At 41.9% G+C, this 25,049-nt stretch overlaps 1 protein-coding gene across 6 annotated transcripts in view; it reads right to left on the bottom strand.

Annotated features, from left to right (window-relative positions):
• The window catches only part of ATG7 (autophagy related 7), a 252,739-nt gene that overhangs the window by 60,350 nt on the left and 167,340 nt on the right, over positions 1-25,049 (bottom strand). The window contains exon 19 of one of the 6 annotated variants that reach the window (XM_045051957.1): positions 21,838-22,152. The exons of the other annotated variants lie outside the window; for them this stretch is intronic. Within the exon in view, the coding sequence (XP_044907892.1) occupies positions 22,132-22,152 (21 nt within the window). The 3' untranslated portion in view covers positions 21,838-22,131. Of the gene's footprint in view, positions 1-21,837; positions 22,153-25,049 lie in introns of those variants that run through there. 6 annotated transcript variants of the gene reach the window in all.

The raw sequence follows: 25,049 nt of genomic DNA, 5'->3' as shown, positions 1-25,049 counted from the left end.
CATTAGGAGCTTCTCCAAAGGAGCTTTTCTTCCCCACAGAGACATTTCAACTTCAGTAGGTCTGTGGTAAAGACCTGAGTTAATTTGGAGGAAAAAAAAAAATTCCCAGGTGATTTAATACAGCATTCTCCAAATTAAAACCCTGAGGTAAATCAAAGTGCTGTCTCTCAGAGAAACACCCACTTTCTTGAATCATGAATTTTTTTTAATGTTTAGTTTTGAGAGAGAGAGAGAGAGAGAGACAGAGTGCTAGTGGGGGAGGGGCAGAAAGAGAGGGAGACACGGAATCTGAAGCAGGCTCCAGGTTCTGATCTGTTTCCACAGAGCCTGATGCCGGGCTTGAACCAACAAACTGTGAGATCATGACTTGAGCCAAAGTCAGACACTTAACCAACTAAGCCACCCAGGCACCCTTGAATCATGAATTTCTCAAAAAAGGGACAGAACCATTTGTTCTTTGTGTAGATCAATGAAGGATACAGCAATAGTGAGAAAAGGTGAATACTGTGTGCACAAGGAACAAGTGCAAAGATGTTTGTTGGGCCATTGTTTGAATCGAAGGTTGAAAACAACCTAAATGATTAAAACAGAAGAATGGATATGTTTGCAAATATGTGATCAATAAAATGCTCTGCCCTGGTGAAAATGGCTGAACTGGGGCTACACGCAGCAGTATGGATGAATCTCAAAAACATACTCTTTTCTTAATTTTATTTTTTATTTTTTAAAATTTATATCCAAATTAGTTAGCATATAGTGGAACAATGATTTCAGGAGTAGATTCCTTAATGCCCCTTACCCATTTAGCTCATTCCCCCTCCCACAACCCCTCCCATAACCCTCAGTTTGTTCTCCATATTTATGAGTCTCTTCTGTTTTGTGCCCCTCCATGTTTTTATAGTATTTTTGCTTCCCTTCCCTTATGTTCATCTGTTTTGTCTCTTAGAGTCCTCATTTGAGTGAACTCATATGATTTTTGTCTTTCTCTAATTTCACTTAGCATAGTACCCTCTAGTTCCATCCACGTAATTGCAAATAGCAAGATTTCATTCTTTTTGTTTGCTGAGTAATACTCCATTGTGTATATATATACCACATCTTCTTTATCCATTCACCCATCGATGGACATTTGGGCTCTTTACATACTTTAGTTATTGTTGATAGTGCTGCTATAAACACAGGGTGCATGTGTCCCTTCAAAACAGCACACCTGTATCCCGTGGATAAATGCCTAGTAGTGCAATTGCTGGGTCGTAGGGTAGTTCTATTTTTAGTTTTTTGAGAAACCTCCATACTGTTTTCCAGAGTGGCTGCACCAGCTTGCCTTCCCACCAACAATGCAAAAGAGATCCTCCTTCTCCACATCCTCACCAACATCTGTTGTTGCCTGAGTTGTTAATGTTAGCCATTCTGACAGGTGTAAGGTGGTATCTCATTGTGGTTTTGATTTGTATTTCCCTGATGATGCGTAATGTTGAGCATTTTTTCATGTGTCAGTTGGCCATCTGGAAGTCTTCTTTGGAGAAGTGTCTATTCATGTCTTTTACCCATTTCTTCACTGGATTATTTGTTTTTTGGGTGTTGAGTTTGATAAGTTCTGTATAGATTTTGGATACTAACCCTTTATCTGATATGTAGTTTGCAAATATCTTCTCCCATTCTGTTGGTTGTCTTTTAGTTTTGCTGATTGTTTCCTTCGCTGTGCAGAAGCTTTTGATTTTGATGAGGTCCCTGTAGTTCATTTTTACTTTTGTTTCTCTTGCCTCTGGAGATGTGTTGAGTAAGAAGTTGCTGTGGCCAAGGTCAAAGAGGTTTTTGCCTGCTTTCTCCTCGAGGATTTTGATGGCTTCCTGTCTTACACTGAGGTCTTTCATACATTTTGAGTTTATTTTTGTGTATGGTGTAAGAAAGTAGTCCAGGTTCATTCTTCTGCATGTCGCTGTCCAGTTTTCCCAGCACCACTTGCTGAAGAGACTGTCTTTATTCCATTTGATATTCTTTCCTGCTTTGTCAAAGATTAGTTGGCCATAAGTTTGTGGGTCCATTTCTGGGTTCTCTGTTCTGTTCCATTGATCTGAGTGTCTGTTCTTGTGCCAGTACCATACTGTCTTGATAATTACAGCTTTATAGTATAGATTGAAGTCTGGGATTGTGATGACTCCTGCTTTGGTTTTCTTTTTCAAGATCGCTTTGGCTATTTGGGGTCTTTTCTGGTTCTATACAAACTTTAGGATTATTTGTTTTAGCTCTGTGAAGAATGGTGTTATTTTGATAGGGATTTCATTGAATATGTAGATTGCTTTGGGTAGTATCGACATTTTAACAATACCTGTTCTTCCTATCCAGGAGCATGGAATCTTTTTCCATTTTTTTGTATCTTCTTCAAATTCTTTCATAGGCTTTCTATAGTTTTCAGTGTATAGATTTTTCACTTCTTTGGTTAGATTTATTCCTAGGTATTTGCAATTGTAAATGGGATTGATTCCTTCATTTCTCTTTTTGTTGCTTCACTGTTGGTGTATAGGAATGCAACTGACTTCTGTGCATTAATTTTATATCCTGCCACTTTGCTGAATTCATGGATCAGTTCTAGCAGTTTTTTGGTGGAATCTTTTGGGTTCTCCATATAGCGTATCATGTCATCTGTGGAGTGAAAGTTTGACCTCCTCCTGGCCAATTTGGATGCCTGTTATTTCTTTGTTATCTGATTGCTGAGGCTAAGACTTCCAGTACTATGTTGAATAACAATGGTGAGAGTGGACATCCCTGTCATGTTCCTGGCCTTGAGGGAAAAGCTCTCAGTTTTTCCCCATAGAGGATGATATCAGCATTGGGTCTTTCATATATGGCTTTTATGATCTCAAGGTATGATCCTTCTATTCCTATTTTCTTAAGGGTTTTTTTTTATCAAGAAAGGATGCTGTATCTTGTCAAATGCTTTCTCTGCATCCATTGAGAGGATCATGTGGTTCTTGTCCTTTCTTTTATTGATGTGATGAATCACATTGATTGTTTTGCGAATATTGAACCAGCAGCCCTGCATCCCAGGTATAAATCCCACTTGGTCATGGTGAATAATTTTTTAAATGTATTGTTGGATCCGGTTGGCTAATATCTTCTTGAGAATTTTCGCATCCATGTTCAGCAGGGAAATGGGTCTATAGTTCTCCTTTTTAGTGGGGTCTCTGTCTGGTTTTGGAATCAAGGTAATGCTGGCTTCACAGAAGAGTTTGGAAGTTTTCCTTCCATTTCTATTTTTTGGAACAGCTTAAAGAAAAGGTGTTAACTCTTCTTTAAATGTTTGGTAGAATTCCCCTGGAAAGCCATCTGGCCCTGGACTCTTGTGTTTTGGCAGATTTTTGATTACTAATTCGATTTCATTACTGGTTATGGGTCTGTACAAAGTTTCTATTTCTTCCTGTTTCAGTTTTGGTAGTGTATATGTTTCTAGGAATTTGTCCATTTCTTCCAGATTGCCCATTTTATTGGCATATAATTGCTCATAATATTCTCTTATTATTGTTTTCATTTCTGCTGTGCTGGTTGTGATCTCTCCTCTTTCATTCTTGATTTTATTTATTTGGGTCATTTCCTTTTTCTTTTTGATCAAACTGGCTAGTAGTTTATCAATTTTGTTAATTCTTTCAAAGAACCAGTTTCTGGTTTCATTGATCTGTTCTACCATTTTTTTGGTTTTGACAGCATTAATTTCTGCTCTAATCTTATTTCCTGTCTTCTGCTGGTTTGGGGTTTTATTTGATGTTCTTTTTCCAGCTCCTTAAGGTGTAAGGTTAGGTTGTGTATCTGAGACCTTTCTTCCTTTAGGAAGGCCTGGATTGCTATATACTTTCCTCTTATGACCGCCTTTGCTGCAACCCAGAGGTTTTGGGTTGTGGTGTTATAATTTTCATTGACTTCCATATAGTTTTTAATTTCCTCTTTAACTGCTTGATTAGCCCATTCATTCTTTAGGATGTTCTTCAGTCTCCAAGTATTTGTTACCTTTCCAAATTTTTTCTTGTGGCTGATTTTGAGTTTCATGGCGTTGTGGTCTGAAAATATGCATGGTATGATCTCGATCTTTTTGTACTTACTTAGGGCTGATTTGTGTCCCAGTATATGGTCTATTCTGGAGAACGTTCCATGTGCACTGGAGAAGAACGTACATTCTGCTGCTTTAGGATGAAATGTTCTGAATATATCTGTTACGTCCATCTGGTCCAGTGTGTCATTCAAAGCCATTGTTTCCTTGTTGATTTTTTGATTAGATGATCTGTCCATTGCTGTGAGTGGGGTGTTGAAGTCTCCTACTATTATGGTATTACTATCGATGAGTTTATGTTTGTGATTGATTTATATATTTGGGTGCTCTCACTTGACGCATAGATGTTTACAACTGTTAAGTCTTATTGGTCTGTAGACCCCTTTTTTATGATATAATGCCCTTCTGCATCTCTTGATACAATCTTTATTTTAAAGTCTATGGGGCGCCTGGGTGGCGCAGTCGGCTAAGCGTCCGACTTCAGCCAGGTCACGATCTCGCGGTCCGTGAGTTCGAGCCCCGCGTCGGGCTCTGGGCTGATGGCTCAGAGCCTGGAGCCTGTTTCCGATTCTGTGTCTCCCTCTCTCTCTGCCCCTCCCCCATTCATGCTCTGTCTCTCTCTGTCCCAAAAATAAATAAACGTTGAAAAAAAAAAATAAAGTCTAGATTTTCTGATATAAGTATGGCTACTTCGGCTTTCTTTTGTTGACCATTAGCATGATGGATGGTTCTCCATCCCCTTATTTTCAATCTGAAGGTGTCTTTAGGTCTAAAGTGGGTCTCTTATTAACAGCATATAGATGGATCTTGTTTTCTTATCCATTCTGTTACCCTATGTCTTTTGATTGTAGCATTGAGTGCATTGACATTTGGAGTGAGTACTGAAAGATATGAATTTATTGCCATTATGATGCCTGTAGAGTTGGAGTTTCTGGTGATGTTCTCTGGGACTTTCTAATCTTTTCTGCTTTTGGTGTGTGTGTGTGTGTGTGTGTGTGTTATCTTTTCTCCCCTCAGAGAGAATTTCTTAAAATGTCTTGCAGGGCTGGTTTAGTGGTCACACACTAACTTTTGTTTGTCTGGGAAACTTTTTATCTCTCCTTCTATTTTGAATGACAGCCTTGCTGGATAAAGAATTCTTGGCTGCATATTTTTCTGATTCAGCACACTGAATATATCCTGCCACTCCTTTCTGGCCTGCCAAGTTTCTGTGGATAGTCTGCTGCAAATCTGATCTGTCTTCCCTTGTAGGTTAGGGACTTTTTTCCCCTTGCTGCTTTCATGATTCTCTCCTTGCCTGAGTATTTTGTGAATTTGACTATGATATGCCTTGTTGATGGCTGGTTTTTGTTGAATCTTATGGGAGTCCTCTGTGCTTCCTGGGTTTTGATATGGGTGTCTTTCCCCAGGTTAGGAAAGTTTTCTGCTATGATTTGCTCACATAACCCTTCTACCCCTTTTTCTCTCTCTTCATCTTCTGAGACCCCCTATGATTCTGATGTCGTTCCTTTTTAATGAGTCACTGATTTCTCTAATTCTTAAATCATGCTCTTTGGCTTTAATCTCCCTTTTTTTTTTCTGCTTCATTATTCTCTATAAGTTTGTCCTCTATATCGCTGATTCTGCCTCATCCATCCTTGCTGCCACTGCATCCATCCATGATTGCAGCTCAGTTATAGCATTTTTTTATTTCATTCTATTTTTTACTTCTTTATCTCTGCAGAAAAGGATTCTACTCTATTTTTGACTCCAGCTAGTATTCTTATTATGTGATTCTAAATTCTGGTTCAGACATCTTGTTGTATCTGTGTTGGTTAAATCCCTGGCTGTCATTTCTTTGTGCTCTTTCTTTTGGGGTGAATTCCTGCTGAATTCTGTGGTTCAGGTTGTGCAGATTGTTGTGTTAATCCTCGAATCAGTTTTCTAGGTGCATAGGATGGTTTAGTGTTGGTCTGGCTGTATTTCATGGATGCGAGACACACAAAAAACTTCCATGCTGTTCCACCATCTTGGCTCCTCCTCAAAAATACACTCTTGAGTGGAAAAAGATAATAGTGGAAGGATATGTACAACATGACACCTTCTCTATGACGTTTTATGGAAAACAAGGTGATACCTTATCTAGGGAGACATCACACATGCAGTCAGGGTATAAAGGCACACAGAACAATGATAAGTACTATATTAAGGGCAGGGCTTACGTCTCGGAGAGGGGAGAGGGAAGGCCTGTGATCAGCAAATGGGCTAGGGCTTCAACTAAATAGCCCATGTCCTGCTTTGGCTGAGTGTAGTATGTAGGTTTTCATTATACTCACTAAGTTTTTTTGCATGTCTGAAGTATTTCCTTATTTTTTTTTAAGTTTATTTATTTATTTTGAGAAAGACAGAGTGCATGATTGGGAGAGGGGCAGAGAGAATTCCAAGCAGGCCCCACATTGTCAGTGCAGAGCCTGTCTTGGGGCTCAAACTCATGAACCGTGAGATCATGACCTGAGCCAAAACCAAGAGGCAGATGCTTAACTGACTGAGCCACCCCGGTGCCCCCTGAGGTATTTCTTTTTTCTTTTTTAAAATTTTTGTTTTTAATGTTTATTTATTTTTGACAGAGAGAGAGAGAGAGAGAGAGAGAGAGAGAGAGACAGAGAGAGACAGAGCATGAGCAGGGGAGGGGCAGAGAGAGAGGGAGACACAGAATCCGAAGCAGGCTCCAGGCTCTGAGCTGTCAGCACAGAGCCCAACACGGGGCTTGATCTCACGAACCTCAAGATCATGACCTGAGCTGAAGTCAGATGCTTAACCGACTGAGCCACCTAGGCGCCCCTGAAGTATTTCTTTTAAAAAAAAATTTTTTTTTGTTTTAATGTTTTTATTTATTTTTGAGAGAGAGACAGAGTATGAGTGGGGAGGAGCAGAGAGAGAGAGGGAGACACACAACCCAAAGCAGGCTCCAGGCTCTGAGCTGTCAGCAAAGAGCCTGATGTGAGGCTCAAACTCACGAACCATGAGATTATGACCTGAGTTGAAGTCAGACGTCTACTGACTGAGCCACCCAGGCATCCCCTGAAGTCTTTCTTAATAAAGTTAATAGTGAAAAAAAAGTTCTCAAATATTCTATGTAAAGTCTTCAGTGTTAGTATTTTAATACTCTGAGGGCAAAGGATAAAATCCTCACAAGTTTATCAGTCTCTTTCAAGTAAGAGGTTAATTGGGTTCCCTGTGAGACCTTGCATGGACAAAATAATGGTTTTTAGTAAACCGTGCCTTCTTTCTCATCCCCCTCTCCCTCCCTGACCTTTAGGCCACACTGCACTGCACCCTTCTCTTTTGAGAGAAAGTAAGCATCTGCCCAGCGTAATGAGTTTAAGGCCTGCCCCAGAGTCCCCAGCCTCTCAGGTGGCTGCAGGGTCATGGAAAGAACCCTGCAGAGATAGCTCAGGGGACGTATGGTTGGTTACCGGCTGTGCCACTCGTCCAAGTCAGTGGACCTCTCCTGGCCTCAGGGGCTTCATTTATAAAGTGGATAGTTTGGATCTCTCAGGTATATCCCTTCCAGCTCCGAAATCACTGGCACCACAAGCCACATCCAAAAGACTTTCAGTTCTGGTTTTCACCATGAAGAAGCCTAGAGGATCAGGTGCCTCTTGTCCTGAACTCTGGCACTGGGGAGTCCCACTTGTCAGGGTGAGCAAGTTATTTATTAAGAGTGTTGAAGAGAAATGCTCTCCCACATGTCTGAGTCACAGCAAAAACAGGAAGCCCACACCTTTGCCTCTGAGGACCATCCCATTTGCCCACCACCTTCCACCAGCTGTGAAAACGTCTTCATGAAACCCCCACAGAGCCAAAGTCAAAGGGTGCTGTGTGCGGGAGGGGGCCGGATGCTGGGGCAGGAGGCATTCAGGCTGCTGGCCCACAGGAAACCCGCAGCAGACTCCCAACAGAGCAAGGAGGGAACCATCCAAGAAATCTTCACAGAGTGAAGGCACTTCATAAGTAGTCTTTGCCCCACCCTGGGCATAAATTATTTCATTTATACAGTGATGGCACAACAGTGAAACTGAGCACAGGACATAGGGTTTAAAAAAAAAACAAAAAACATTACAATAGCTTTATTTTTCCCATTATGATAGAAAATGGAAGCATACAGTACAAATTTAAAAGCTAAGTTTCCTTCCAGTCCTGTCCCCAGCCAACCAATTCCTTTCCCCAGTAGCAATCACTCAATTTCTGGTATATCCCTTAGAGTTCATGCATTGTACAAGCATGTAGACATATAAACACACACACACACACACACACACACACACACACACACACACACACACACGGTTTTTAAAAAACATGCTACACATGTCCTATACTTTGGTTTTCGGTAATATCTTTTTTATCTTTTGCAAAGCTTCAAACTTAGAGAAAGCTTGAATCAACACCTTGATCCTATTCACATAAATGTATTGATATTTTCCCACATTTTTCTCTTCATCTATGTTTATTTTTTACCGAATCACTGAAAAGTATACAACAGACATCATGATACTTCTGAATGCACCAGCATGTGTCCTGTAAGAATAAGGGCACCCTCCTGCACACCCATAATGACATCATCATACTCATGAAAATTAACATTAATTCAATACTATCAATCATCTAACATGGAGTCCATATTCCACCTTCCCCAGCTATCTCAAAAGTGAGCCTTGCTTTTCAAATTTAGTACTATATCCAGGAGAGTTTTCTGTACCATTCAAATAGAAACTTCTCAACTTTTGTGACAGGTAAATAATAATAATGGCTAGCATCTATTAAATGCTTACTGTGTCGGAGGTACTTTTCTAAGATTTTTCTTCTGCCATCTGTGGGTTAATTTTTTTATAATGTCCTAAGTTTGATGCACCATTTCCCTAATTTTCATTCATTTTTGTTATTCATAAGAGAACGTAGGTTGGTAAATTTTCCTAAATATTATATTAGTGTGTCAAAAAATATTTATGTGTAGCATGTTCACATTATTTCTAGATAATCTACCTTTTTCATTCTGATTTCCTCACTGACCCAACAGGAGTTTTTAAAACTCCCAGTGGCATTTTATTCTCATGTCTTAATTTTTCTTAATTTGTATTTTTTTATTTGTATTATAGATGATCAGATTTTTTTGTGTGTGCTACTTCTATTTTTCTGATATGTACTGCGGTTTTCTCAGTGTCCTCCTATATGGCCAATTTCTGTGGCAACTGAAAGAAAAACGGTTTATCAATGAATCTACCTTATTAATTAAGGAAACAGCGGCTTTATGTCTCTACCTCCATATCAAATTTAGCAAGTTAGAATTCAAATATTTTTATATTTTTTGCCTAGGGGTTTGAGATGTTTCATCCTTAAACTTAACACTCTTGTCATGCCGTTGTGCTTATGTCGATCCTCTATGACATATGGCTTCTACTGAATTAAAGAACCTTACCAGTGGAATGGAATTTAAAGGACACTTAAACCAACCTCCATTTAGTATAGGAATTTCCTTTACACATTCCCCCAAAAGACACTGAAATGGACTTAACTTGAATTATTGCCATGCCAGAGAACTCAACGCACTGATTTTGTGATGCTTATGGCCTCTATCAGATGGTCAAGGATTAAAATCCTCATAAAGTATTAATTGGCTACCACTATGAGGATTGCATTGCTCAATGCACTTTGGGGAACACACAAGAGAAGGATGGGAGATATTACACCAGAGGTGTGGTTCCCAAAGCGTGTGCCTCAGTGCTTCGGGGCACTGCAGTGAATTTGTACCATGGGATGGGATATTTTAAAAATTTCAGGAAAACATGATACACAGTATCTGCCAGGCACTGCAGAAACTACCAAATCAAGGTAGTTTACAGCTTCAACATTTTAGTTTGTGCTATATTCTTTTTGATGATCTCATATCTTTGCAAAACTGGGTTTTGGGCAGTCGTATTATAAAAGTATTATGTGAAAACATAGAACATGAAAGGAATGTGTCAGTGTCCCATCTGATTCCAAGCTTTGGGAAGCTGTGCAGTACCCAACAGGAACCTATAACCTATTAGTAAATAATTGGGTTTATTTCAGAATAAAACAGTGATGTTTTCTTTCCATTTGTGTGCAGTATTTTTTCAAAGAGCTATTCAACTGTTAGGACAGGACTACTTATTGAGTCCTAAATGCTTCATAAATGAAACCTCCCTCTATTTCTTTTGGCCCAGTGGCTCTGTGAAATAATCCCTGAGACTCTGAGAGCACTGTGAACTGAGAAAGTCTGAGAACTTCTCTGGGAGCTCATAGCTGAGTTTCAGAGACCAGAGCTCAGGACAGTGATGCAATCAGGATGTCACTGGCTGCAGTTGTACACTCTCATAGAATCAGCACACATTTCAGGAGATCAGCCTGAGGGATGTACAGCCAGGCTGCAGCATGGCCTAGGACAGAGTCAAACAAGTGGGACTGGCCGGGCTCCTGCAGGGTGGGCACGCCTGAACCAAAGACAGGAGGAGAGCTTTTACAAGAGCAAAGAAGATTGGGAATCAATATGGCCTGTTCTGGAGACGGTGAGGACAGTGGTCTGGTGGGGGGCAGGAGGGGGCTGGAGAAGAAGCTGAAGAGTTTGGAGCTTTGATCAGAGGAAGGTGTTTGGTCACAGCAGTGATCAGTAACAACCAGTGTTTGAGGAAGATTAATCCAAGCGGGGTAGTAGATGGAGGGTGAGAAGGTAGGAAATGATACCACCTGAAATAGCAAAGCACCTATGTAGGACAAGCCTGATAGAATACACAGTAGGTGTTAGGCCCCTCCCTCAGCAGCCACAGTACACAGGAGTCTACACTGCAAAGTTCCCAAAGCTATAATCCTGAGAACAGGAATCATAGGTCTTGATTGCATGCTTGGAAAATTGCTGTTTTAGGATTCTTTTAACTGGGGCATGCTGGAATTGAGTTTACAGAAATTCCACTTGGAGATCATAGCCTTGCTTCTAGGAAAGTATACAAAAAGAGGGGTTAAACATAGGAGAGAAAAATACTGGATTGAGAGCCAGGATACTTGGAACTCAATGTCATCTTGACCAAAAACTCACCAAAGAGTAGTCCTAGATCCTCCACTTCTTCGCTCTTAAAATGAGGGCACTGCGATGTGAGACATGAAGAAATCCTAAATTGCCAACAAGGGCTCATTTCTATCTGAGGAATCAGGTCCAATCTTTTTGTATACTGATAAGTAGAGCCAAAATTGCGGTTTTAATATTTCATTCCAATTTGCATGAAACATTTATACCAACAAAGGGCTCTATATTATTAAAATATCATAATCTGGGCTTCTGTAAACTATTATTACGATAATAGCAGTGAATGTATACAACAGGCCAGAATATTGGCAGAGACTTCCAGGGAACAAAGATAAGCCTCATGTACCAAAGCTGCCCCATGATGACGACTCACAGACAACATTGAAAATATAAATTAAGCAAATGATCTGCTTTGTGTCTTGAGGGAACAAACAAGCTCTGTACAACCTGCATGAAGACAGAGTAGGAGCATCTGAGTATGTCAAGGAGAAGACGATGGAAAATCAAGGGAAATCATGGAGCAGAATGACGGACTGAGAACTTGACACAATTACAAACACAAGAAACACCCAGTAAAGGCCACATCAGAAAGGACATTAGGAAAGTCCTATGGGTTTGTGTTTATTTTGTTTTAATTCAAGCAATAACAGCTTTATTTTTCCTAACTTCAGAAGGAATGATAATGCATCCTATGCAATCAGCCTGTAAAGCCCTCCTGATTCTTTATTCAAACTGGGTAGAAGATCAAATGAGACAGTATTTGGGACCCCCTAGGGTGATGGGATTATTGAATATCAGGACTTGGTGATGAGTCACAGAACATGTCTCTGGCTTTTTAAATGGCCCCCGGATATTGCAGTCTCTTTGATAGCCCTGAAATGTCTTTTTAGAGGCACTGGACTAGTGGGGGGCACAAAACCTCAGTAGCCTCCAAAGAAGACCAAGATAAACACGGCCACAGCAGGCCTCTGAACGTAGCTCTGGGTTACAGTTTTTGCTCGGGTAGGGAGGCTGAGGTTGTTTTACAGTGGAACAGGAGGGGGAGTGGCAACAGAGGGAGAAGAAAAAAACATTCCCTCATCCTTGGGAAACTTGCAGAATGACTTCCTTCGATGGGTTTGTGCAAGTGAAATCTCCACCTCCCATCCTTGCTTACAGGTCAGCGAACCCATTCACAGATTAGGAAGTGACCCGCAAGCACCCGAGTGAGGACAGGGGCGTGGTGGTGGAAACACTGGGAGAGAATGCTGTATCCTGTTTAACTTGGCCTTGCCAACGCCAAACCCTTTCTCTGTAATGTTTCTTTAGTTAAAGAGCAAAAATGTCCCACCTCCAATGGCCTTTCCATTTGTAAAATGGGCTGTTCTCCACATTAACTAAACTACTCTCCCCACTTCAGTTCACCTCTCCTACATTAATATCATCATCTGCAAGATGGGGAATGAGCCCTAACTTACTCACGTCGTAGGGCCATTGTGCAGAAAATGCCTGGAAATACAACTGTGATGTGTTTGCAAAAGGTAACACGATGCAGTGCAAGTCCTTACAGTGCAAATGAACTGAGTCAATGTCCCCTGAATACGCTCTGCATCTTGCTGTTAGCTGTTCAGTTAAGAGAAAATAAAGGGTGAATGTTGGAAATAAAACTAGATAAAGTGTTTTACCTACAGAAGGGCTCTCTCAAGCCTCATTTATGAACAAAGGCAAAACAGAAACTTGGTTAGAATGATGGCCTCTGGGAATGACAACCTGAAGCTTTGGAAAGTTTAGAAACATAGCATTGGTACAAATGCAAAACCTCCACTGAGGCTGCAGGTGCATAAGCCTTGCTGATCATGTCCTGACAAGGTGCCTTTCCCCCATGGCCTTTAGGAAGCTGGCTGTGGGGGCGCGTGGGTGGCTCATTTGGTTAAGCAACTGACTCTTGATTTCAGCTCAGGTCATGATCTCATGGTTTGTGGGTTTAAGCCCTGCATCAGGCTCTGTGTGCTGGGATTTTGTCTTTCCTCCTCTGTCTCTGCCCCTTCCCCACTTGTGAGCATGTGTTCTCTCAAAATAAATGAATAAACATGAAAAGAGAGAGAGAGAGAAAAAAAAGAGGAAACTGACTGTGACCCTTCTGTACTAGAAATAAATTTTGAGTGGTTTGGTCTGGACACCCCCACTGCCTATCAACTAACAAAACAGGGAACTGCTAATATCACCAAGGTTGTGGGGTTGGGGTCTGTGTCACCCTGTGTCCTTGTAGGAGACCACGTGAGAACAAGGGTGCCCAAATCTCCATCCTCTAGGGTTTCTCATTCTATTGTTCCACCCTATCGACCCAAACTTCTCTTGCATTGTCTCCCAACACACCCCTCACACCCCATGCCTGTCTACCTTTGCCTTGTACTCCTCAATTCTGTCACACTTCAAGATGCATGTCAGCTCCTGCCTCCTTCCCCAGATGTTCTAGCCCATGGCCATCTTACTGGAGGTCACCCGACCCTGCACTGTGCGCTGAGGTCACACGTGCACACAAACAACCATAGGGAATCAGGGTTGGATGAGGCCTGTTCCAAACCTACAGGGCACACGGATCTCTTCCACAATCCCTCTGACAAGTGGCCACCGGGGCCCTTCGACTGGTATGAAGTCCATCCCCCATAAATGTGAGTCCTCCACACCCACACACAGTCATGAGGTTGCCTATTCCTTCTGTTCAGCAGCTTTGAGTGTGTGTAATGGAATTTTGAGAAATGTGAGTTCACAGTGCAGAAGCTACTGTTACGCCTCTTCATACTACTGCTTCACCCACGCTGTGCCTGCAAGCGTCCACAACCTCTTCTCCCAAGTGCTGATGTTTTTTTATCTCCCCCACTCAATACTCAGGGAAGCTTTGTAAAAAATGATCTAAGGACTTACACTTGTGCCTGCTGTATTTCAACTTTCTAGGTTCAGCCCCCCGTCTGTCATGATCTCTTTAGGACTTGATTTTCAGTCTCTTCCAGGTTTAGCATCACCCATGAATCAGCTACATGTGCCAATTTTGTCCTAATCTAAATCATGGATAAAAATGTTAAAAAAGACAGTTTTGGGGTGCCTGGGTGGCTCCGTTGGTTAAACATCTGACTTTGGCTCAGGTCTCTGATCTCTGGTTCATGAGTTCGAGCCCTGTGTCGGGCTCTGTGCTGCCAGCTCAGAGTCTGCAGCCTGCTTCAGATTCTGTCTCCTTCTCTCTGTGCCCCTCCCCTCATCATGCTCTATCTCTCTCTCAAAAATAAATAAACATTAAAAAAATTTTAAAAAGACAGTTTTGAGGACTTTCTCATTTTGCCATATTACCTTCCCTTTGGGCTGCAAACTGCTTTAGGCAATTCTGTGCATATAATAAGTGCTTACATACATTGTTGAATTATACCAAAATCTACCCCCTATTAAAGAATGTTATAATTATATTTTCATGGTAATGATGGAATCGATCTCAATTCTTTCTTGCTGTTCATCTCTCTCTAAGCCTCCTTCTCACTTTCGCCCTCAGAACTCTGGGAACACAATGTAGTCTGCAAAGCCCAAGAAATACACATTATGTCAATAACATGTTCCTTAAATCCTTTTGTGGAGTCTATCCTGATTGGCTACAAAGTCAGCGTGTAGAAAACCCACTGCATTAAAGCAGATAACATCTGTGAATCCTGTGATTTCCTGTTTGGCTCCAATGTCAATATAATAATAGCTTCTTGTATGTATTTTTACTGTAGGATAAACAGACTAAGCTCCATTTTTAAATATAAGGATTTGAGTATGGCAGTACATGCCAAATGGGGGCTTCTGTGTACCTCCTATAAAATCATCTTCTCATAATACTCCCCAGTACAAACAGTTCAAGATGGTCAACATTAACATGCTGAAAGGGGAGTGCGATGGTGATATTCCTCATCAAACGCATTCCTCATTCCTGAGGAAACTGAAAACATAATCAGGGGAAAGATAAACCTACTTTGACAGAAAAAGGAAAACAGGAATCTGAGTATGTTGGAAGCTCAATGGGTATCTGATGATTCTAAGAACCACACTCTTGTTCAGCTTAGAAAGTACTATACCTTGAGGTTTGGGCACCAGGAAAACAGGACTAAGGTCCCAGAGCTTCTGTTTCTATTCCTTTTCAGACTCTGGGACAGAGCATAACTGACCAGAAAGGGTGGGGATCTCACCTCCCTGACCATGACCTGGTTGATGGGGCTGGTGGGGGCAGAGGGCACATTAGAATGTTTGTAGGTGGGGAGGGCAGAAGAAGCATTTCTAAAATGACCACTACTTTGTTTCTTTTCGGTCACAACAGGCAATAACCAATTTCAAATTCTTAAATGATATTAAAGAGAAAATTGGGATTTAAGGGTGGGAGTAGGTGCAGAAAAGACGAGAACCCAATCCAATCTAAAATGATAGAGATTGGAGCAGTAGTTGCCTTTGTGGGGGTACTGACAGGAAGGGGTTCCAAGGCTCTGGAGTACAGGGAATGTTCTGAATCTCAGTCTGGGTAGTACTGATACAGATGCGCAGATCATAAAAATTCACTGAGATGTATACTGAAGATCTGTACACAATTAAGATTTAATTGTATATAAATTACACAATTTTGAATTAAAAAGTTAAAAACAATAATAAAAGGGTTGAAACCACAAACTTGGTAGCCTGGCACTAGCTTGCAGTGCTGGTATGGAAGCGGTGCCCAGCTTTTTATCACCCAGATGTTTATCAGTCAGATGTCGTGAACCTGGGGAAGCTGATAATTTATGCCACCCATCAAAGTACTTTAATCTTCAACAAACTGAATTCTAGGTCTTGGTGAGGTCTGATACGAGGCCGGGCTGTCCTCTGAAGCCAGAGGAACAGCGTGGATCCACAAGGAAGGAAGGGTAACAGTTCCCAGGTACAGCTTTGCAGACCTGCACGAAGAGGGAGTGCTGGGGCCAAGCTACCAGACTAAAAGACACAGGTCTGGGGTAACAGGTACCTTCCTTTGCTCCTAGCTCCCAACTGAGGGACAAGAGGTCACAGGAAACCAAGGGGAAGACATTTGAACCCTAGGGAAGGGTACTGGGTCTGAGAAGCGAGACAGTGAGGCCTTGGGCTCATGAAAGAGCAGGAGACCCAACACCAAAAGACACGGAGCACTGCTGTGCTTCCACAGCTGCTGGTGGCGTGGGGCCAGGGGCGGGCCATTTCCCCTCTGACACAACATCAATATATTGGCATCATGAACTTCCCAGTTCAAAGGCAGGCAGAGCAGGAGAGCAGAGTTTAGAGAATGACTGGAGAGGAGACCTGGGTATCAGCAGAGGGAGAAAAGATTTTTAGGAGGAGGCTCACGTACTCCCACACATGTGGGATGAAGGGCGCTCTGGAGGCTGTCTCAGACACCCACTGCATTAGGATCCTTTGTCACAAAAGCCTCAGGGGCAAGGGAGATGGCACTGACTTACCACCTGTTATGCCCCCAGCCCAGCACTAAGTGTTTTCACAAGTGTCTGCATGTTTACTCCCGACAGCCTGCATGGAGGGCATCTTCACTCCCATTTTACAGATTAGGACACAGCAGCCCATGAAGATGAGATGGCCTGCCCACACTTGTAGCACTGGCCAAAGGCAGAGGCAGGAACCAGAGCCTGAAGGCCAGGGCTTTCTCCACTTTAGCAGGCCCCAAGACAGGATCTGATTCTCTGTTCCCCAAGTTCAACAAAGCTCTGGCCATTTTGGGGCCCTGTGGTATTGGACGTTAAGTAGAAGGCCTGACTCAGTGGTTCGTTTTACAATGCAATTGCTGAGACTCTTCACTTCGATTGCAGAGGATAATCATTTGTTAACTTAAATATGACCTTATATAGTATTCTGACAATAGGAGAAATCAGTGAAATAATGACCTCAGTACTTGCTATGTGAAATACAAGAAATGTAGAATTCTAGATTTTTGTGGTTAGTCCCACACACTTTTATTCTGCTGGATATAGGATAGGATATATGTGAAACTGACATCTTACAACAAATAATTAATCTTTACTGAAAAAAAAGTTTAAGACTTTTAATTTATTCTGTGCTAAAAATATTTAAGAAAATCTACCATTTCAGCCATTTTAAAATGTACAGTTCAATGGCATTAAGTACATTCACACTGTTGTACAACCATCACCACCATCTATCACCAGAACTTTTTCACCTTTCTGGACTGAAACTCTGTCCTCACTAAACACGAACTCCCTTATCTGTTCTCAAGAGTAGCAGCTTGCACAGTACTTTGCCCAGAGCACATGCTTAGGAAATGCTTGTTAAAGAAAAGTGAGATTTATAGTCATATGAGAAGACCAACTATTATATTATATAAATAAAAGAGATTAAAGTGAGTATATTTTTCCATCACTAAAGACTAACAGCATCCATAGCCAAGAAGAATTAAGAGTAATTTATGACTTGTTTACACTTCTGGCATCAACTCTAATCATCTGTTGTGACCAAGACCTCTTGCTCCTTTTAGATGCATTAGCAGGTGGTAGTGAAGTCTAATGAAGGGGGTGGGAAAGACGAGAGGGCTGGCCAGCAAGCACTCGAGGATGGTTGTTGAGCCAACACTCTGTGGACAGGGACTCGGTGCTCTCCTAGACAAGCCTTCTTTGACAGATTTATGTGACTTGGCAGAGACCCTCTGATGGAAATTCACTGAAGAACATGGATCTCAAGTCCTGGTCAGCAAGGCTTTCAGAGGGCTTCTGCGTATAGAAGCAGCATAGGCAGAAGGCAAGTCTCCCCCAGCACCCTTTGGGTAGAATTGGGGAAGCAGAGAAGCACAGATCACAAGGCTTTTTACTGATTCCAAGGTACCACCGAAGCATGCAAAGCCTGAACAAGCAGCCCCTTTGCTTCAGAATGATCCAATCTGGTAAAGGCATACTGCTCTAAGTGGAGAGGGTTGGAGGTAGGCATTTTGCTGGGAACAAGTTAGCTGGATTTTCAAAAACTGACTAAAGGACCAGATATGCATACAGCCACAGCCCCTGGGCCATGGGTTGGCCTCCCTTGTCTTTCTTTGGTTAAAAAAAAAAAAAGAAAGAAAGAAATTTTGCTAGAGAAAAAAAAAATGCTCACTTGGACAGTGCTAATGTCTGTGGTTTTTGATTCATCTGACAGTTGTTGTTCAGTAACTTTTCCTTTCCTTCCCGGCGAACGTGCCTTCCCCATAGCTTCATACTCAAAACCCTGGGCTAGGAAGGTGATTCTGAGCTGGCAGATTTGGTCTAGCTGAGAGATGCTCTGTTCCAAGAGAGGGGACGGATAATTATCGGGGCTTTGGAAGTAACTTTATGATGTTTGGATTTTGTGCTGGCACCAGCCTCTGGGTTTTTAAGCACTCTTCTGTCATATGGCACGCAGCCTTTCCAAGAAAAACTCTATAAAATGAAAATACTTTATTGCCGCGGCCTTTGACTTTTTGAAAGTCACACAAATACTGTAATCTCTTGCAACATTTAATTTAATTTAAACTCAGTTCACCTAGAGAAAAAATTAGTTCTGAATCTGCCCATTTCACTTCTTAAAAAGCACTAGTCTTCTCTATGGTGTCACTGTTTTGTTTGCTATGTGCCAAACTGTTATTTCACATATGTGAAAAGAAAATTGGCATGAGGTCCCTATGAACTCAACTACTGGCAGAGGCAATGCTGGAGCTTGCCATTGAGAAGATTAGATTCCCAAGAAACTCCTCTAGCACTGTCCAATATCCACAAACTAAAAAAGTGTGTGTGTGTAAATACACATGCACTTACTTGATTTGAAGAAGTGGATTCCTTGCCCCCCGCTCCAGAGTTCAGGTAGGGTAGTATTTCATTACTGGTTTAAGTTGCGCTGAACTTAAATATCTCAGTTGTACAAATAAGTACATAACAAAAATAAATGTGCATTGGTTAATAAGATAAATAGGAAATTGAGAATTTATTTTTATTCAAGTTTGAGCTTAGACAATTTGATTATCTTCCTTATATGCTTAATAAATAGCATGATTCATACTTCCCTTATTGATTAGATCATGTTCAGTTGGTGAAGGGGAGGGGTAGGAAAAGCACTTTGAAATTTTCATCAAAGGTTTTCTTTCACTTTAAAGGTCTTTTGCTGGGCACCACCGTCAGATGAGCAGTTGCTCTCAGTTAAGCATCTGACTTTGGCTCAGGTCATGATCTCATGGCTTGTGGGTTCGAGCCCTGCATTGGGCTCTCTGCTGTCAGCTCAGAGCCCTGTTTCAGATCCTCTGTCTCCCTCTCTCTCTGCCCTTCCCCCTTTCAGACATGTATTTTCTCTTTCAAAATAAACATTAAAAAATAATAAAAATAAAGGCCTTTTGCTCTTTAAGTCTGCCATTTTGCAGACTGTTTAGCCTTTGCCCTCACAGGTTCAAATGTGGAACTAAACCAAGAGAAAAATGGAGATTTTTATTATCCAGAACTGTGGTTAAGTGGTTTGATACTCTGAGGCAGTAGTCGAAAACTGTGTTCCCTGGAACTCCGGACCCTTAGTCCCTTGTAATAGCGCAGCTACAGTGGCCATGCCATCTTTATTTCTGCCTGTTCCATCTCGTCAGGACCCTGTCCTTGGATCACACTATTCAGGGCTCAAGAATGACTGCAGAGGAGTGCCTGGGTGGCTCAGTCGGTTAAGTGGCCGACTTCAGCTCAGGTCATGATCTCGTGGTCTGTGGGTTTGAGCCCCAAGTCAGGCTCTGTGCTGGCAGCTCAGAGCCTGGAGCCTGCTTCTGATTCTGTGTCTCCCTCTCTCTCTGCCCCTCCCCTGCTTGCTCCCTCTCTCTCTCTCAAATAATAAACATTAAAATTTTTTTTTAAAAAAGGATGACTGCAGATAAAGTTAGGCAATCATTTGAAATTTAGATGGACACTTTTATAACTCAGTCTTACAAAGGTGGAATACCTCTAAAAGAAAGAAGGAGATCCATTTTGGGAAAACACGTAGAGCACATTTTTAGGTTTGGATAGTTCAGATTTTCACATTCATTCTCTAAAATAATCATTGTGTTTTTCTTAGTCATTGGTGAACCACCTATGGGGACACATCAAGGTCTCTGATAGGACGGTCAATCACAGACTCCATCTTCCTTACCCTACTCCCAGGGATGACATGTGGTCCAGGCTTGGCCAATCGTTTTTTTTTAAGTTTATTTATTTTGAAAGAGAGAGACAGAGAGTGAGCTAGTGGGGGAGGGGCAGAGAGAGGGAGAGACAGAATCCCAAGCAGGCCCTGTGCTGTCAGTGCAGAGCCCAACGTGGGGCACATACTCACAAACCTTGAGATCATGACCTGAGCCAGATCAAGAGTGAGACGCTGAACTGACTAAGCCATGCAGGTACCCCTAGGCTTGGCCAATCATATGTGTCATTTCCTTGGCTTGGTAACAATAATTAGTTCACTGGGTGGTGTATGACCCAGGTACGGCCAATCAGAAGTACTGTGATTCCTTGAGACAGGTTTATGAGAGACGGAAGATACATGTTGCCACTGGAGTTGCTCAGCAAGGAAGATCAGAATCTGGGGCTACTAATGGCCATGTTCCCTGCCATAGGGAAAGGCCTAGAAGCCCATCCTCAGAACAAGGCCAAACACAGATAGGCTCAACTGAGAGGTGAACAGAAAGTGAGTCTTGAGAGGGACTGGGTCCCAGTTCCTAACCCTGAGCCCTGGTTCATGCAGCTCTTCCTTTAGTCCTAATAGCGGTTCCAATAACATTCCAGCTACATAAGCCAAGAAATGTCTTCTTTGCTAAGGTTGGTTAGGATTAGATGTTTGTCACGCTCAAAGAATTCTGAATCATGCAGTGGACCATCTTAACTTGGGAATCACGTTGTTACTAACTTCTTTAGTGATTAATGGCTTTCCAGGTGTGGTGTGAATGCCACTCATCTTTTATGCCAACTTTTTGCTAGTGGCATCCCATAGCCATTTATAGGTCATGAAAGAAACGCTGAAATGCCTAGATCAGAGTGGGAAAAAATGTTTGTGTTTAAAAAGGCAGACTTATATAAATATACTTCTATGCATTCAGCATTTCTCAGCACATGGAGCAAATTTATATTTGTTACTGAATGTATTGATTGATTCAGGAGTTTGTAGCACAAAAATTCTTACCCGCATCTTATTTGATCACTATTGTTCACCCACCTTATGGAAGAAAGAGGCCAAGAACCAGATTGGGGAAGAATAAAAGAAAAGCTTCCATTCATAGAAGTGCTTGATTCTTCCTGTTCATATGTTTAGATTCTGCTTCTTTCCCTAATCCAGAGCTGAAGATCTCAAAGATGCTGGCAGGTACCAACATGCTCCCTTTTAATTACACCACCAAATTGCTGCAATAACTGATTGCCAGTTAAATAATTATAATCAAGTGCCCATTGTGCATAACAATCATTTAATGACTGCCATCCAAAAACACTATAATAAAGAGAGCTTTAATGAAGAAAACTGGAAAAGAGCCAAGGTTTTATGGCGGTTTGCTTAAAGGGAAAGAGAGTCATAATCTGTATTTAAGATTAAAAGAAGCCTTTAATCCAGATGCTCAACATTAAACAAGAGAGTGGAGTCATGTTCTGATCAAAAGTTACTGCATGCATAAAAGAAAGTAATGTAAATGTTCTTTAAAAAAAAAAAAAAAAGCTCCAGTAAATTATATTAAGTAAGTGTTTGTAACCATTTGCTTTGGAAAAAAAAATGAAAAAGAAGAAAAACATCTGATTTTCATTTTGGACAATAATACTTAACTAAAATAAAAGGGAATAGGATTTTATTTGATTTGTATAATATCATTGAAAAGTAAGTGAGTTGCCATTCAACCTACCTGGTATCAGTAATCATTCCCCTTCTACCGACGTTATTTACTTTTTGTCCTCACTTTCCTAGGCCAGACCTGTATCTTTGGGAGCTATAATTATATTCTCACACAAAGACCTAAATTGAAATGGTTTTGATGATCTCAGTGCTAGCAAACAGTAGTTCTCGTCTGAGGGGGGGAAAACAAAAAACAAGAAAAAAAATCTCATCACATAAAACTCAGATCAACTGCCAGCTACTACCCCTGCTGATGCATGGAGTATTTGGCTAACAAGTTAAGTTCAGTTCCTAGAACTGCTTTTCTACCAACTGATACGGAGCCTGGCCAATGATAAACACATTTTGCTAAAATGAATGCTGGGAGCAAATTAAGAGCAACACAGGAAGAAGAAAGGAATGCAAAAATAAAACCAAAAATGGTTCCTAAACCTAAGAGCAGATTGGACTCCAACAGCTTTCCTGGTACCTCAAGGTACAAAGGGGCAGGACCCAACCCTTATTAGGTGCCTACATAAGCACCTAGTCCTCAGGAGGTCATGATGATGTCTTGGGGCTGCGAAAAGGTCCTGAGCACTTGAGGGAAACATATCACCAACTGGGGGATCATTTGTGTCCCAAGGTGAACACACAGGACAGAATAAGCTACCCTGGAACTCCTGAGATGCCCCAGAAAGCCCAGTTCCTGGCATGCGTATGTGTGCGTGTGACGGCGGGGGGCGGGGGGGGGGGGGCGGGGACAGAGAGAGAGAAAGAGACAAAGGACCAAGATGAACTGGGGGTAGACGACACAGACAGGTCAGGACAGATTTTCCAAGACCATGCTAGCTTAAAACTGACCTTGGAGAAGGTGCAGGAATTCAGTGAAGACACCAGGACTTTTTCTGACATTTTAAGTTAAGTATATCAACAAATTCTCCTTCCAGAAGTTGGACCTACTTTCTAGTTTGCACTAGAGGCGCCTCTAATTACCTGAACTGTTAAGTGCCAGCATCAGCATCCATTTCATCTAAGACTCTCCCACAGCACTGGCCACAGTGGTTGACACAGTGAAGGCTGCCCTTGGATGTGTGCTCCTAACACAGGTTCTTCACCATCACCAGGACTGACTCTTCTCTGCACCTCAAAGTCACCACCAAACTCCAGTGTACTTACTGACAGTCTCCCAGCCCCCTTCCAGGAGTTCGGTGCCTGGCCATCATGCCATTCCTGCTCCCTCTCCTCACTAAAGAGCGGTCAGTATCCAGGGTCTCCCCATTTCAGTTGCTTCCTTTATAAAAAGTGACATCGATAATAAACTCAGTTTATAAGGTTCTTCATGTGTGTGAGGACTTGATGAGAAATGCACGGTAAGCCATGTGACTGGCACTGATAAATGTTCAATAAGTAGGAGCTATTATTGACACACATCATTGCCTCTAGGAGAAAACCCCAATTCAAATTTCTCCACCAGGTATAGGACAACATCAATAATTATAAGAACATAACTCATCTTGTTCAGCCGCTCACACCAAACATTCTTGTTCCTACGTTTTCACACCCTGATCCATTCCCCACATAGCAGTCAAGGCTTTAAGAAATATGCAAATCACTCCCTGTCACTCTCATGCTTAAAACACAACACTAGCTCCTTCTCATGGCCTATCAGAGCCCCTGTTGCTTGCTCCCTGCCTGTGTCTCCAACCTCACTTCCTACCACTCGCCTCCCACTCCCTGTGTTTTCATCATGCTGGCTACATTTCCTTCGTTTCTTAGGTTGAACAACCTTGTTCCTAGCCTACGTCTTTGTACAGGATGCTTCCCTGCCCACAGGCTCTTCCCCCAGACCCTCACAGGTCTGGCTCCCTTCTCTACTCAGATGCTGCCTTCTCAGAAGAGCCTGTACTCACCTGCTAGAATAAACTGTCCAACTCCTGACCTCTATTTTCTCTTCCTCCATTCCCAAACCAATTCAATTGATCCCAACACTCTGTTTTGTTTTCATCTTTGTGCTCAACATGAGCAGAAAGCACCTTCTGTTTGCTTGTTTACGAAGCTCCATGAAAATAGAGACCTTGCCCTGTGTGTCACAACCACCAGTGCTTCCAAGGGGCCTGACAACAGACACTGAATGAACAAGCTGTACTCCTACACAGGGCCCTGCACACCAGCTGCCACTGACTAGGCACTCAATAGGCCTCTGCTGAACTGAGCTGCACTGAGTTCAACCAAGTTGCAGACATCCAGGGCAGAGATAAAAACCTCCCGTTGGCTACAGTCTTGCCAAATCAGGTGTGCAAAGGAGAGCTCCTAACTGTGACTTGTGCTTATCAAAGAGCTCATGAAACTTGAAAGGCAATGGACACAAGGGTGAACATGTGTAAAGACACTTAGGGCTCACAAATGTTTCTGGGTTTGACAGAAGGGTGAGGAGACATAGCGTCTCAATTTACTGTGCATCGTAAACAAAGTGGTGAATGAGTATACTGTGCAACAAGGGCTGGGGTAACATTTAAAATAAACTCTTGATTAAATATTTATAAATATGCCCAGTCAGGTTCAGATAGCAGTAGAGTGGGATTGGGAGGCAGAATTCACCATTTTTTGAACAGTCAACTCTACCATATCACATGGCACTTAGAAGCGACCCTACCTTAAATTCACTCTTGTTTCAAATGTGTCAGTCTTATCCCTCTGACTTCAGGTCAGAAGTTGGACCTTATACTGTTCCAGTATCTTAGAGTTCCTAGCCTAATTCTTGGAGAAAGGGCTTTGAGGTTTACCAGACTCGGAACTGAATCCCACATCTTCCACCAGTTGTAGGACGTTGGGCAAATTATTTATCCTCACTTAGCCTCTTTTAAGTGGTGATGATGATACGCATCCCATAAAGCATTGCTAAGAGAAAGCAATGGCATGATTTTCATAAAAGGCCTACTGATATCATTAACAGAATCAGGTACTCCGTAATTTACAATTTCTGTCCTGGTAGGTGGTAGGAGTTCAAAAAAAAAAAGATAAAAATTGCTAGGTAGCAGCCAAATTGGGATGGAAAGCATGCTAGGAAACAAGTATAGGAAGTGTAATGGG

Source organism: Felis catus, chromosome A2, assembly GCF_018350175.1.
Source record: "Felis catus isolate Fca126 chromosome A2, F.catus_Fca126_mat1.0, whole genome shotgun sequence".
Classification (NCBI taxonomy): Eukaryota; Metazoa; Chordata; class Mammalia; order Carnivora; family Felidae; genus Felis; species Felis catus.
Note: the sequence above shows the minus strand (reverse complement) of the source record. Positions and strands in the feature narration are given on the sequence as shown.